At 38.2% G+C, this 12409-nt stretch overlaps 1 protein-coding gene across 2 annotated transcripts in view; it reads left to right on the top strand.

Annotated features, from left to right (window-relative positions):
- dscamb (Down syndrome cell adhesion molecule b) overlaps window positions 1-12409 on the top strand; it is a 119721-nt gene that overhangs the window by 18491 nt on the left and 88821 nt on the right. For both annotated transcript variants that reach the window (XM_055028454.1, XM_055028455.1), the window contains exons 2-3: window positions 2642-2959; window positions 4159-4305. In XM_055028454.1, coding sequence (XP_054884429.1) covers window positions 2642-2959; window positions 4159-4305 — 465 coding nt within the window. The remainder of the gene's footprint in view (window positions 1-2641; window positions 2960-4158; window positions 4306-12409) is intronic.

Genomic DNA, 12409 nt, shown 5'->3' on the forward strand with positions numbered 1-12409 from the left:
ACCTAAATTTAACTCAGAATCCGTATCAAGGTTTGAAGTAATGCTAAGCATAATATTGCATATTTTATTTAAACAAATTGGTAACTAGTACATTTTAAATCTGAGTGTCTGAAAATGTGCTGTCCTTCACACTCATCTTGAGTACCATTCATCAACCGGTACAGTTCTGACCCCTCAACCCCTCCCACCTCCGGTCTGCATTATCTACGCTGCATGGAGAAGATTGATACTCCTTGAGGCTGATGGAAAAAAAGAGAATGAATCTGAATTTAATATGACTTTGATGTATTATTTTCATCTTGGCCAGTGCCACAGGCCCGCTGAGAACCCTTAACACCATCCTGCTGCATTTTAAACTGTTCACACTGGCAAAAACTTTTTTGATTTAAGAGACCAGAGACAGGACTGTATACATTAACTTCCACAACCCTGAGTGTTCTGCTCTTATTCAAATAATTTCATGGTAAAGAACCAACCTTCAGTAGTGAGGACACAGTGGATATTAGTATTAAAACATGAGATATTGTATTTAAAACATGAGAGAGCTGTCACAATTAGATTGCTCTTTTGGGTTTTGCCAAATCTCATTCTGCATACCTTCATCAATTACTGGATGGATAGATAGATAGATAGATAGATAGATAGATAGATAGATAGATAGATAGATAGATAGATAGATAGATAGATAGATAGATAGATAGATAGATAGATAGATAGATAGATAGATAGATAGATAGATAGATAGATAGACAGACAGACAGACAGACAGACAGACAGACAGACAGACAGACAGACAGACAGACAGACAGACAGACAGACAGACAGACAGACAGACAGACAGACAGACAGACAGACAGACAGACAGACAGACAGACAGACAGACAGACAGACAGATAGATAGATAGATAGATAGATAGATAGATAGATAGATAGATAGATAGATAGATAGATGTTTCAGTTTAGATGTTCATTTTCATACCTAGAATCAGGAGCTTAACTGAAGTCCTCAGCAGCTTTTGTCTTGCAACTTTTTCGTGCATCCCCTGCATCAAATAGCTGAATTACATCCTCAGCATTCTGCAGAGGCCTGTTAATGAGCCTTTTATTTGATTCAGGTGTGCTGGACCAGGGACGTATCAAAAAATGCATATCTGTTTCTTTCAAGGACTTGAGTTAGAAACTGTTTCAGATTAAACCAATAATCCAAATGTGACAAAGTTGTGACATATCTAGATCAAATTAAAAATATTAAAAATATCTGTTTTGAAATTGCCTTTGTTCAAAGTAACATTTTAGGTTTTGAAACAATTCTTGCCTTGAGTCAAAATTAAAAAAGTCACAATTCTCTTGGATCACTTTAAGTCATTAAATTAGGTTACCACATGTTCTGACTAATGGAAAAGGAATTCAAAATGGAAGAATTTGTGATGTAAAAATTTGTGGATTGAACTTGTTTATATTTAAAATTAGCTTATGTTGGGGGGAATAACTGATAAGTTGCTACGTCCTCCATCACAGACACCAGAAGGGGCGCTGCAACCCTGCAGCATTCAAACACCAATTGTTGCACACATCGCCCTCTGCTTTCAGTCCCGTAACTTAGTTCACATTACTTGATGATTTATTTCCTTGAATTTACTAATGCATATGTCAGCTTTTTAAAAGCGCTGTTTCCATTTCCGACATTGTCCGGATTTCTACAGCAGCAATAAGTCAACCATTTTTATAATAAGGAAAATACTGATGTATCGATCAGGGGCAGCATTGTAATAACTGTAAATGATCCTTTCTAATCTGTAACAACAAATAAAAGTAGAGGGACTTGCCTTACATGACGAGGTCACTTGACTGTCTCATTGCTGGTTCAGAGCAGCTCAAGCAGAGAAAAGGATGGAAATGTCTGCAATTTGAAACCTTGTTAGGAATTTATGAAGTGCTAAAATGCTTTCTCCCCTGAGAGCCAAGCCAGCTGCTAGTGCCACTTTGAGCCGTTTAGTGCAGCGCCTCGTCACCAGGCTGAGATGGCAAGCGTGATGCACACAGTCACTGTGCTTTTGCCTGAAATGCAAACAAACTCAGCCTTTCATGTCTGCTTGCCGAGCTTTTTCATTTAAAATCAAACAGCTGTAGATTTCTGTAAAGTTAATTGGCCCAACATTGACATTTATTTCCCTATGTTCCTCCAGAGAATAGTTTTGCATGAAGTGAAAGAACATGGATGGATGGATTTAGTAGCATTCACTTTACTCTGATGCAGGCCTAAATTGAAACTTTTATATGAACAAGAAAATTGTTCATAAGTTAATTCATAACTCATAATTGTTTGTTGTTAATTTAATGATCCAAACTTCCAAAGAATGAAATCCTGACTGTGAAGAGACTAACATGCAGTCAATGATTTTGAAGAATACTCAAAAAACGTCTAATTTTTAATTATTTATGTATCCAAATTGAAAACGCTTCGAATTTTTGGGATTGTATCTTCTTTTGGTTTGGTGCTTTTAAACTTGCTATTATGGGAAATAAAACCAAGATATAACCCATGTAAACAGAAATATAAATAATAAACTTGACAAAAAATACTTTATCCATAGAAGGGGTTAAAAAGAGTCTGTTTATTTTTGTGTTTTGTCTCTTCCAGTTTTCGGTGAAGATCTGCATTCCAGCCTATACTTTGTCAATGCATCTCTGCAAGAGGTAGTATTTGCCAGCACAACGGGGACTTCGGTTCCCTGTCCTGCTGGGGGAGCGCCGCCCGCGTCGCTGCGGTGGTATTTGGCTACCGGGGAGGAGATCTATGATGTCCCGGGCATTCGCCATGTCCATCCTAATGGAACTCTTCAAATCTTCAACTTCCTGCCATCCAGCTTCAGCAAGCTGATCCATGACAACACATATTACTGCACTGCCGAGAATCCTTCTGGCAAGATCAGGAGCCAGGATGTCCACATCAAAGCTGGTGAGTCTGCTGAGGAGACATGACAGAGGGCAGTTTTCATAAAGGTAGGGTAAATGAAGCAGTGATAACAAAGAGAGTAGAAACCGCAGACTTTATGCATACATTAAATCTACCGATTATAGTTGCTGCTTTACTTGCTTTACTCATAGTAAATTAGTAATTAGTTGAAAAAAAAAAACGGTATACGGCCAAGATTTTGCAGTAGTCTGAAGAGAGATTTTCATTATCTGCAAATTTTTTGCTTTTCATCATATTAATTAAAGCTGCAATATGTAACTTTTATTTAAAAAAGTTTTTTCTGCCATTAATACATTGAAGACATGAAAGCTCATAGACAAACATGATTCACGGATTCCTCCTGTCTCTGGTTGGTTGTTTCTGACTGAGAGTGATGCATTTCTGCAGATGGAAATAGAAGCTTATATTTTAATGTATATATTTTTTAAAATATTGCTGCTTTAAAGGTTAATTTGACTTAAATATATTCATTTGTTAATCGTGCTACCCCAGATAAAAAAAATTGTGAATTTGTCCAATTAGGATAGACATTTGCTTTCCAGATCTCCCCAAATGATAGTGGTCAAACTACCCAACATCACCGGATGGTAAAAGGACCTTCTCTTTTTGAAGAAAGCATGGCTTACATCTTGTTCCTCAAAGTAAAACTAAAACTACACATGTAAATAAGTCCTTTTTTTAAACAGGGCCAACATGGAATTATATTTTTACATCTGCAATAAGTTACATTCCTTTTCTAAAATTGTTAAAGAAGGTTGTAATTTTTATCCTCAACTACTTCCTTCCAACTTGACAGTTTTGGACCTTTAGGCAAAAACATCAGCTTTAGTTCATTTACTCAGCTTTACTCAGTGGAATCACTTTTATAAAGGGAAAGTTGTACACCATGAGTAGCCTTTTTGAAATTTCTTTGGCCAATTTAAACATAGGCGATGATGTCACATGTATGACCTCTTTACAGACATTAACAGGTCAAATGAAAATCCGGTTCATTCCAACTCAACCATGACCATTTAATTCAGTCACAATCAATGCTTAAGTACTTATAAAGCTATTGCTTTGCTAAGAAGGATAAATGATTACGCAAGATCTTTAATAATGCAGCATTATCGTAGCATACTGAAAAAGGTCTTTAATGATCAATAAGTTGACATGTTTTTATATTTTTTCTCGTTCATTAGTTTCACGGGAACCCTACACAGTCAGAGTGGCTGACCAGAAGGCTATGCGAGGCAGTGTGGCCGTCTTCAAGTGCATTATCCCCGCTTCTGTGGAGGCCTATGTCTCCGTCGTATCATGGGAAAAAGACACAGTTTCACTCAGCTCAGGTATGACAAGTTATACTTCTGCAGCTGCATGCAAACTGCCTGAGGTGACAGGAAGAAAAAAGTTGATTGTGATCTGCAAAATCTCAAAGTATAAAATAAATGAAATGGATGTAAAGTCCTGTAAATTTTGTAGGGAGTTTAACATAAAACTGGGCAAAATGTAAACTGCTATATGTGGCATTAATGTTTGACAAAGGAATAGCTGACTTCTCTCTTATTGGTCTCTACTATTAGAGCAATATTTACTGGAAGTCATCTTCTTACCTGGTTGTTGTTGTTGCTGTGTGCTGGGGCTCTGCAGGCTCTGCAGCTCAGTCTCTACACTAGCCAGAGGATGTTGATAACTGTCAGATTGAATCACTGGCTTTCTCTCTCCTGTACACACTCCCCTCTCAGCCAACTCCATTTTGACTCCAGCAAGGGGGTAAAGTGGCTCAATTTACATAGCGTTACATTACATTGACCTAGTTACCTTCCTTGCTTGAATCCAGCAAAACAGCATGATAACACAGAGCACCAGAACATTCAGCTGGTTGAATTTTGACTCATCTTAAATGGGATGCATATCTCTTTGATTGCTCCATGTGCTGCCCGCTGGCTGATTCCTCCTCCATACTGAGGCGTTCAGGGACCTGTAAGCGAGCCCTTAATGTCATTTGACTGAGGGCAGAATCTGGGACAACATTTTGGAGGCATTTTAAATGCGTCTGCTCAGGCATGAAGATGTGTCTTCTGATCCATGCTGCAGACTTATTTACTTGAGGTTTCCCCAGCTGTTCGCAGAAAACTGCAGGTTGAAGACAACGCCTGATGTCACGGAGATTGAGCAAATATGGAGCATGCAGATATGATTATGCTCTGCAAATGAAATCAATTGTGTAGACAAGGTTTTCATGTTGTGCTCAGGTGGAAAAAAACTGTCCAATGTCAAGGTTTAGCATACAAAACTGCATTTCAGTTCTATAAAGACAATGAGAGTTTGTTGTTAAAAATTAGTCCTTGCGAAAGTATTCATATCCCCTTTTTGTCTTGAAACCACAAACTTTTGTGTTTTATTGGATTTTCTTTAAGAGAGCACACACTAAGAAGTGCCAAATTCTGAAGCGGAAAAGAAATATATAGAAATTTAAAATTGGTTATGTCTAGCCCTCTTCAAATTGATTTTTACAAACCACATTTCAGACATTAATATGTATAAGAAGATACTGTGGAAAGATGAGACCAATTTGCCTTCATGCAAAATGCTATAAATGAAGGAAAACGAACACTGTGCATCACCCTTGACTCATCATCCCCACAGTTCAGGGAAACATGGATGGAGCTAAATAAAGCCGTTATAATCTGCTTTATAAAAAAGTCTGTTATAATCTTGAGATTATTACAGGCTTGAGATTGGAATGCAGGTTCACTTTGCAACATGTCAACAACCCTAAACACACCTCTAATGCTAGAACTTGACATCTGATGACATCTGACATCTGATGCTCACAAATGCTTGCAATCCAGTCTAACTGCGTCAAAACCTATTTTGCGAAGACAAATAGGCAAAATATTAACTGTATGTGTAAAACTTGTAGAAATGCAACCTGAAATATTTGTGACTGCTATTGGTATGAAGTTTGCATCTACAAAGCATTGACTTGGAATGGCTAACTACTTGTATAATTTTATTCTCGACTTCAGGGTTATGCTGTACTTTGTGTTGAATGTGGCTGCCATAAAATCCCCAAATAAACACAAAGAAGACTGTTTCTTTCATTTGTTACCAATTAAATCAGCCCCTCTAATGATGTATCTTTTCAAATGAATTTGAAAAGATAACACAGTAGGCTTCATTAAAAAATGAATTTTTTAATGAAGCCTACTGTATTCCTCCAGCATGTTTTATTTTTATTTTTTATTTATTTGCAAGTGTACAAGAGAACAACAATATTGGATTGTCCGTGTTTACTCCAATAAGCGCCGCAGCAGGCGAGTGCTGTCAAAAGCATGAGCACACGGTCAAAATCACTGCTGCTTGGTGATAAATATTTGATGGGAGATTCTGATGCATGAGCGGATTCACCTCGCACTGTTATGGAGAGGGTATGTTGACTCAAGGAGTGTGGGTGTGTGTCGGCGTGTGCGTGTGTGTGCAAGCAAAGAACTAGGGAGAGACACATCATGAAGAAACTTGACAATGGTAGCAGCCTGCAATTTGACCCATCCTAGTTTTCTGACTTTTTAAAGCCTCTTTTTTCTTTTCATAAAAGAAGATTCAGTCTCAGTGGAAACAAAATAAAGCTATCCCACAGATGCACTAAATTATTAATCTGGGTTTTTTGTTGGGAATAGTAGCGTCAAGTGCACTCCTCTACCCTTGCATTGTTCATCAAAATAAGAGCAAAAACAGGTCTGGAGACGTTGCTCAAATAAAAGGACAATGAGAGCAGATACTATAAAACAACTAGCCCTTAGGTCACCACTGCATTATTATTATGAGCTGTAAATGTGTATTTGTGTAAAGTCTGTGACTCACTATCTTGTAAAAAATGAATGTGGCTGCTAAAATCTTGGACTAATAAGTGATCCACATTAGAAGTAAAAATAGATGCATAATTACAGACCAGGGCTTGTCTTAATTAATCAGCTGTGATTGAAAAGTTAATTACAATATGAATTACCTTTCAGAACGAGGACTGCTTAGTAGTCATTTGAAGCAGCCTGCTTCAATGTAAATGAGCACGATGCAGGCTCACCGGGTCCTAATGTTGCCACTAACATACCATTAACTTGTCATGAATTTTAAAGCGCATCTCTCTGCACGAGCTTTACAAGTGCCCGGCTCCGATCGCCTCCTTGCCGCTTTTAATAAACAATTGACAGAGCTAATAGAGACATGAAAGGGGGAATTTAAAAAGACAAAGAAAGCAGAGTAGGGGCAGAGGAGGGGGCTATAGCCTACTGTGTTCATGCCAGGATTTTATATGGCCGACCTAGACAGCTCATGTGTGCATGTTTGTGTCTGTGCTGGTTGCTTTTGTTCACATGCCCTTGTCTGTATGTGCAGTGTCTTTGCTTTTAAAAAGGGATGGAGCTGGCACTGTCTGTGTTTTTGTGTTTACCATCTACTTCCCTTTGTCTCTCATCATTCATGATACAAGGCGGGAGTAATGAGTTTGGTGGCCTTGGGTGCACACAAGAGCTCAGATACGGAATGAGATGCAAACTCAAGTTGCTGTAGGAACCTTGTGCTACTTGTAAATGTTGTGCAGATGAAGCATAAATTAAATGCCTGATTGCAGAAACATCACAAATGCTTGAGTCGTCCTGATGGACACTGTAAGTTATCAGACCAGTGATTGATGTAATTTTGTTAACCGGGATTTCATTCACCTAAACTTTTGGTAGAAGCTTCTGAAAAAGTCAACAGGACATCTGCAATAATATCCCTTACTTTTGTCAATATTGGTTATAAAACTGTGCTCAGAGTTTTGGTACCAACAATAATACTGTGATTTATAATGTGCAGTGAAGGTAATATTGGAACATATAATTTGGGGCAGTGTTGAGACTCAACAAAACTGAACATGGAAACACCTAAAACTGGTGGCACCTCTAAACACCCCATGGAGTGTCAAGTTGTGAGGATGCTTTTCTTCAGGAGCAAAAGAAAAACTGGTCAGAAAGAACAACACTACACTAACATGGCAAAAATACTAAGATTAATTAACAATCTTGAGACAGTCTGTGACATTCTGAAAGTCTTCATGCATCTTCATCCAAATAGGTATGTTTTTTAATCTAAATGTCAATTTTTAAACTAATCTTTTTATGCTAATTAACATATAATAATTAATGCTTTTGCTTACACATAAATATTTCAAATAATGTATAATGGAAAATTAATACATTCTTCAAACAAAGGCTTTCTTGTCTACCCACTCTACATTGCAATGCCTGTGACAATAAATCAAATTATTTTGTTATCTGAAAAAGACACACCATCACCTGAGGTGCTCTGCATATATTTTATGCATAACCAATAAACTGACTGAAACATGACAGGCTGAGGAATTAAAACAGACAAACCGTATGATGAAGATGATCCAAGTGGCGTGATTAATTTTACTGAAACCATCTGGCCAAATTAACTGAACCCAAGGTAAGAAAACATTCTCACTTTTGAGTGATGGGGAAGTGAAGTTTCATTTGTCATTAGAAAGGTCTCCTCCTTGAATTAACATGCTGGCCTTTCAGCTTCAGATTTGACCTCTAGCAGTGGGCAGAAAGGTTTATGGTGTCCTTTACACCGTTTCATAATTCCTGATGAAAGCTTTACAGAAATTACTTTATCTTTGTAACCAGTTTTTTCAATATACTCAGGTACACTGTGGCATTTTGGTACTAAAGTTGCCACAGTGTAGTGAGAAAATAACCCACCACCAACCTGACCCATTAATATGAGGACTTATGCTTCCCTGATGTTTACAGCAATGTCTGACTGTTTCTTCTGAATGTGTAATCTGAAACTAACTTATTGGACCGACCAGGGGTTTTCCAATCTGCTCCTGCCAAGATTTGGTGAGCCTCTATGTGAAATGTAACCTCAATTTCCTATTTTTTCTTAACAGGAGTTGCACCATGTGTGGTCTTCTCCTTCTGTAGCCCTTAAGATTGAACATTAATGTGTTCAGAGATGGTGTTCTGCTTACCTTGCCGTTAAGGAGGGTTGTTTTTTTTTTGAGTTGCTGTTTCCTCTCTGTCAAACCAGTCTGCCCAAGAAGGTATTCCTGACCACACAACAGTGACCCACTGAATTGATTCTTTTTTTCCCCAGACCATTCTTGGTAAAGTTTAGAGATGGCTGTGAATAAATATTCCACTTGAACTGTGTCTGGCACCAACAATCACCTAAAATTTAAAGTAACTTAAATCCATCGAGGCATTCTCACTGGTTCTTCAAACTTTAATCTTGTTATATACAGCAAACACCTCTTCCTGGCTAAGGTTTCTTTTGAGACAAGTCCCCGCAACCTGAAACACAAGAAATTATTTTTCATGAACTGATTGCGCAGCATTATACACTGTGTCCTGACATCAAAGATCTGAGTCCTGTTAAGCATGTTATTTTATACCATAAAAGCCAATGTCTTCACATTTTTTTGTGAAATGAAACATTAAACTATTGGCTAGAAAATATAAACCTTGCTTTTTGACCGTTTTCTTTGTATCCGTGCTTCCTTTCATTCTCAGGTTCTTTGTCCTTTCCATCCGTTTTCTCTGGCCTTGAATTTTACTCATATTCAGTTTTTTCCTCCCATCTCATTATATAACCTGCTTGTCCCAGTGCCCCAGTCAATTTCTATCTTCATAAAAAAAAGCAAGATTTATTTGTTTTATGCTAATAAGTTAATCCAGTATCTAAAGCATTCAGTAAAAAAAAAAAATCTGCAAGCCTTTTTTCAGCCATGTTCATTTCTCTTCAACTCTCACACATTCTATGATCTGTGAGTTTGTATATAGAGACTAATTAAACAGTTTGCTTGCTAATAGAATTACAGTCACAGCCATCCACAAGTTGAGTCACGTGATTGCTGTAGTTGTCTTCAGAGGTGCGGCTGTGGGTGCTTTGGCTTAAGGCATTGCTGTTTGGGCAGGGATTTATCATGCCAGTGATGTCCCACTGCCTCCATTTTTAAAATGTTCTTTTTTTACTTAGATTGACAATGAGGGCACCAGAAGGCAGGCAGGGATAGGGTTGTAAAATTCAACACGCCCAAAGTCAGGCCAACCTTGAAAGGAGGGCACAGTGGTGAGAACAAGCTTTGAAATTTAGAGGAGAGAGCAGATTGAGAAAACATGAAAAGGAAAAGACTTGAAAAGTAAAAAGGGGAGTTCTTTGATAACTGCCTTTGTTTTAACCACGAGTGTATTTTTTTTTTCTTTCCTGCGTCTCTCACAGACTTCACTTTGTCCTGTTTGCTCAAACTGTGGTTTGTTGATCTTGCTGTTTAGAGGCTGAAAATTGGGTCACGGCTCAAGCAAAAATGGCTGACCGTTGCATGTAAATAAATACCAGTCGGACGGTAGATCTGAGTATCACCGTAAACGTGAGTGTATGTACCGAACATATAGGTTTCTGAGTGTGTGTTAGTATTTTTTGCACTACTCCACCTTTCCTGCTGTGAAACCTTATGAAAACAACACAGCATATCATTTCACTCCCCCCGCCATCCCTCCTCCTCCCACACAGATCAGCAGTTAGTGAAATGCTGACCTTTGTCTTTCACTGCACCCCTTCTCCCTGTCCACTCACATACACATAGTGCGTCTTTCTATCTTTACAGGGACTTTGCATTGACTTACATTCATTATTTTCACTGTATTTATTTCAAATCTAGATATTTTCTGTAACCCTAACATTTGCTAAAACTTAATTCACACCATACATCTAAACCTAACCCTTATTGCTAAAAAAGAGGGGTCCATTGAATTAGAGATGACCTTTGAACCCATTAGGCTCATCGGTCTTCGGAAGGTTTGTAAAAATGCCAAAAATGGTTCTAAGAAGAATAGCTGAACAAACCCACCCATACACACACACACACACACACACACACACACACACACAGAGCTTCCTTAAAGCTAAAAGGTGTGGGAGGCTAGTTCTCCATGTTTTCTTCCAAAGTTGACATTTTTTGCATTTATAATCTGCAGCTGCACAAATTGGAGGTGTTTTGGGGGTTGGAGGATGGGGTGAGTTCTATAACAGAAAGGGAAAAAGAATCCCTCCACCCCCCTAAAAAAAAAAACAATAGTTGTGTGCATTAATCACGCTGCTGCCACAGAGAATTATGGAAACGTGAGCTGAAGGATGCATTTTGTGCATTTGCAACATATGAGCGCCATGTGATGGGGAGTTTGAGGAATAGGAGGACGAGACAAGACCCTTTTAGCAAGAAGCAACATTAAAATGGAGATAGGAGCTGGGTGGTGTTTTTTTGTGTGACATTAAATCTATTGTAATTTTAATTCAGTCTTATTTTAAAAGCTTTACTGTTATAGCTTACATTTTAACTGTAAAACTTGTCATTTCTTGATAATGTGGCTTTCCCTTTTTTCTTTTATCATCTTTCAGTTTCTCATATTTACTCGGTAATGAGGTTTTCTATTTGGAAAAGAAGTAAACCGTGCTCTCCTCTAACTTACTCTCTCTTTGAGCCGCTGGTGTTTGAAGTCTCCATCTTAGCCGAGCTGAGGGTTTGAGGATGTGATACATATTTGATAAGGATCGATTGCAGGGTTACTGAGACTGAGATGGAGGGAAATCGATCTTGGACTGGGCTTCCCAAAAGCATCTTAAAGCAAAGGTGATCTTTGGAGCATCAGCAGCAGAACCATAGGCTTGTAAATTTTTATTGAAATGCAATGCAAATTGTAGGCCTTGGTTTTACATCCTCATGGGGATTTAAAAAAAAAAATTTTTATGAGCAGAAAGCTTTTTGGGAGTTTTCTGATTTATTTAATGTTTTATCTAAGGCTTATGTGTTCTAAATCATTCACTTACAGCCATTACGCACATGAAACAATAAGGCAATCTGTTTAGTGATGGGAGACTGAACAGCAGACAACATTCTGGCACAGTGGCTGCGATTCCCAGCTGATAGTCCATACGGACAGACAAAATCAACAACTGTTGAGCCGGGCATCCTTCCATCAGTGTTTACTAATAAACAGTGGCAATATGGCAGCCATTAGGTTGTTTAGGCAGGGAATGATTAGGGTGGTGATGGCGGGGCGCAATGGGAGACTGAACACGCTCTCATCTTTAATAGGCAATTTGGCTGTGAAGGATGGCTCTTTGTTTTTGACTTGGAATAAACGCAGCTGAAATGAGCACTGATTTTGAGGAGTGCGCTACACTAATCTGGCTTATGATGTTGTAAATTTATAGGATGCGCACCAGTGAGTTTTACTGAAACGAGGTGTAGAAAATGAGGACGAAATTAAATTTTGGTCTAGTTGATTTTGTAAAGATCTGGTACCAATCATAGAACCATAATGAAGAGAATTAGATGAAACATTACACTTTAGAATAAAGAAATTCCAAATAGTAATATGT

This window comes from Poeciliopsis prolifica, unplaced genomic scaffold, assembly GCF_027474105.1.
Source record: "Poeciliopsis prolifica strain line A6 unplaced genomic scaffold, Auburn_PproV2 SCAFFOLD004, whole genome shotgun sequence".
NCBI classification, from domain to species: domain Eukaryota; kingdom Metazoa; phylum Chordata; class Actinopteri; order Cyprinodontiformes; family Poeciliidae; genus Poeciliopsis; species Poeciliopsis prolifica.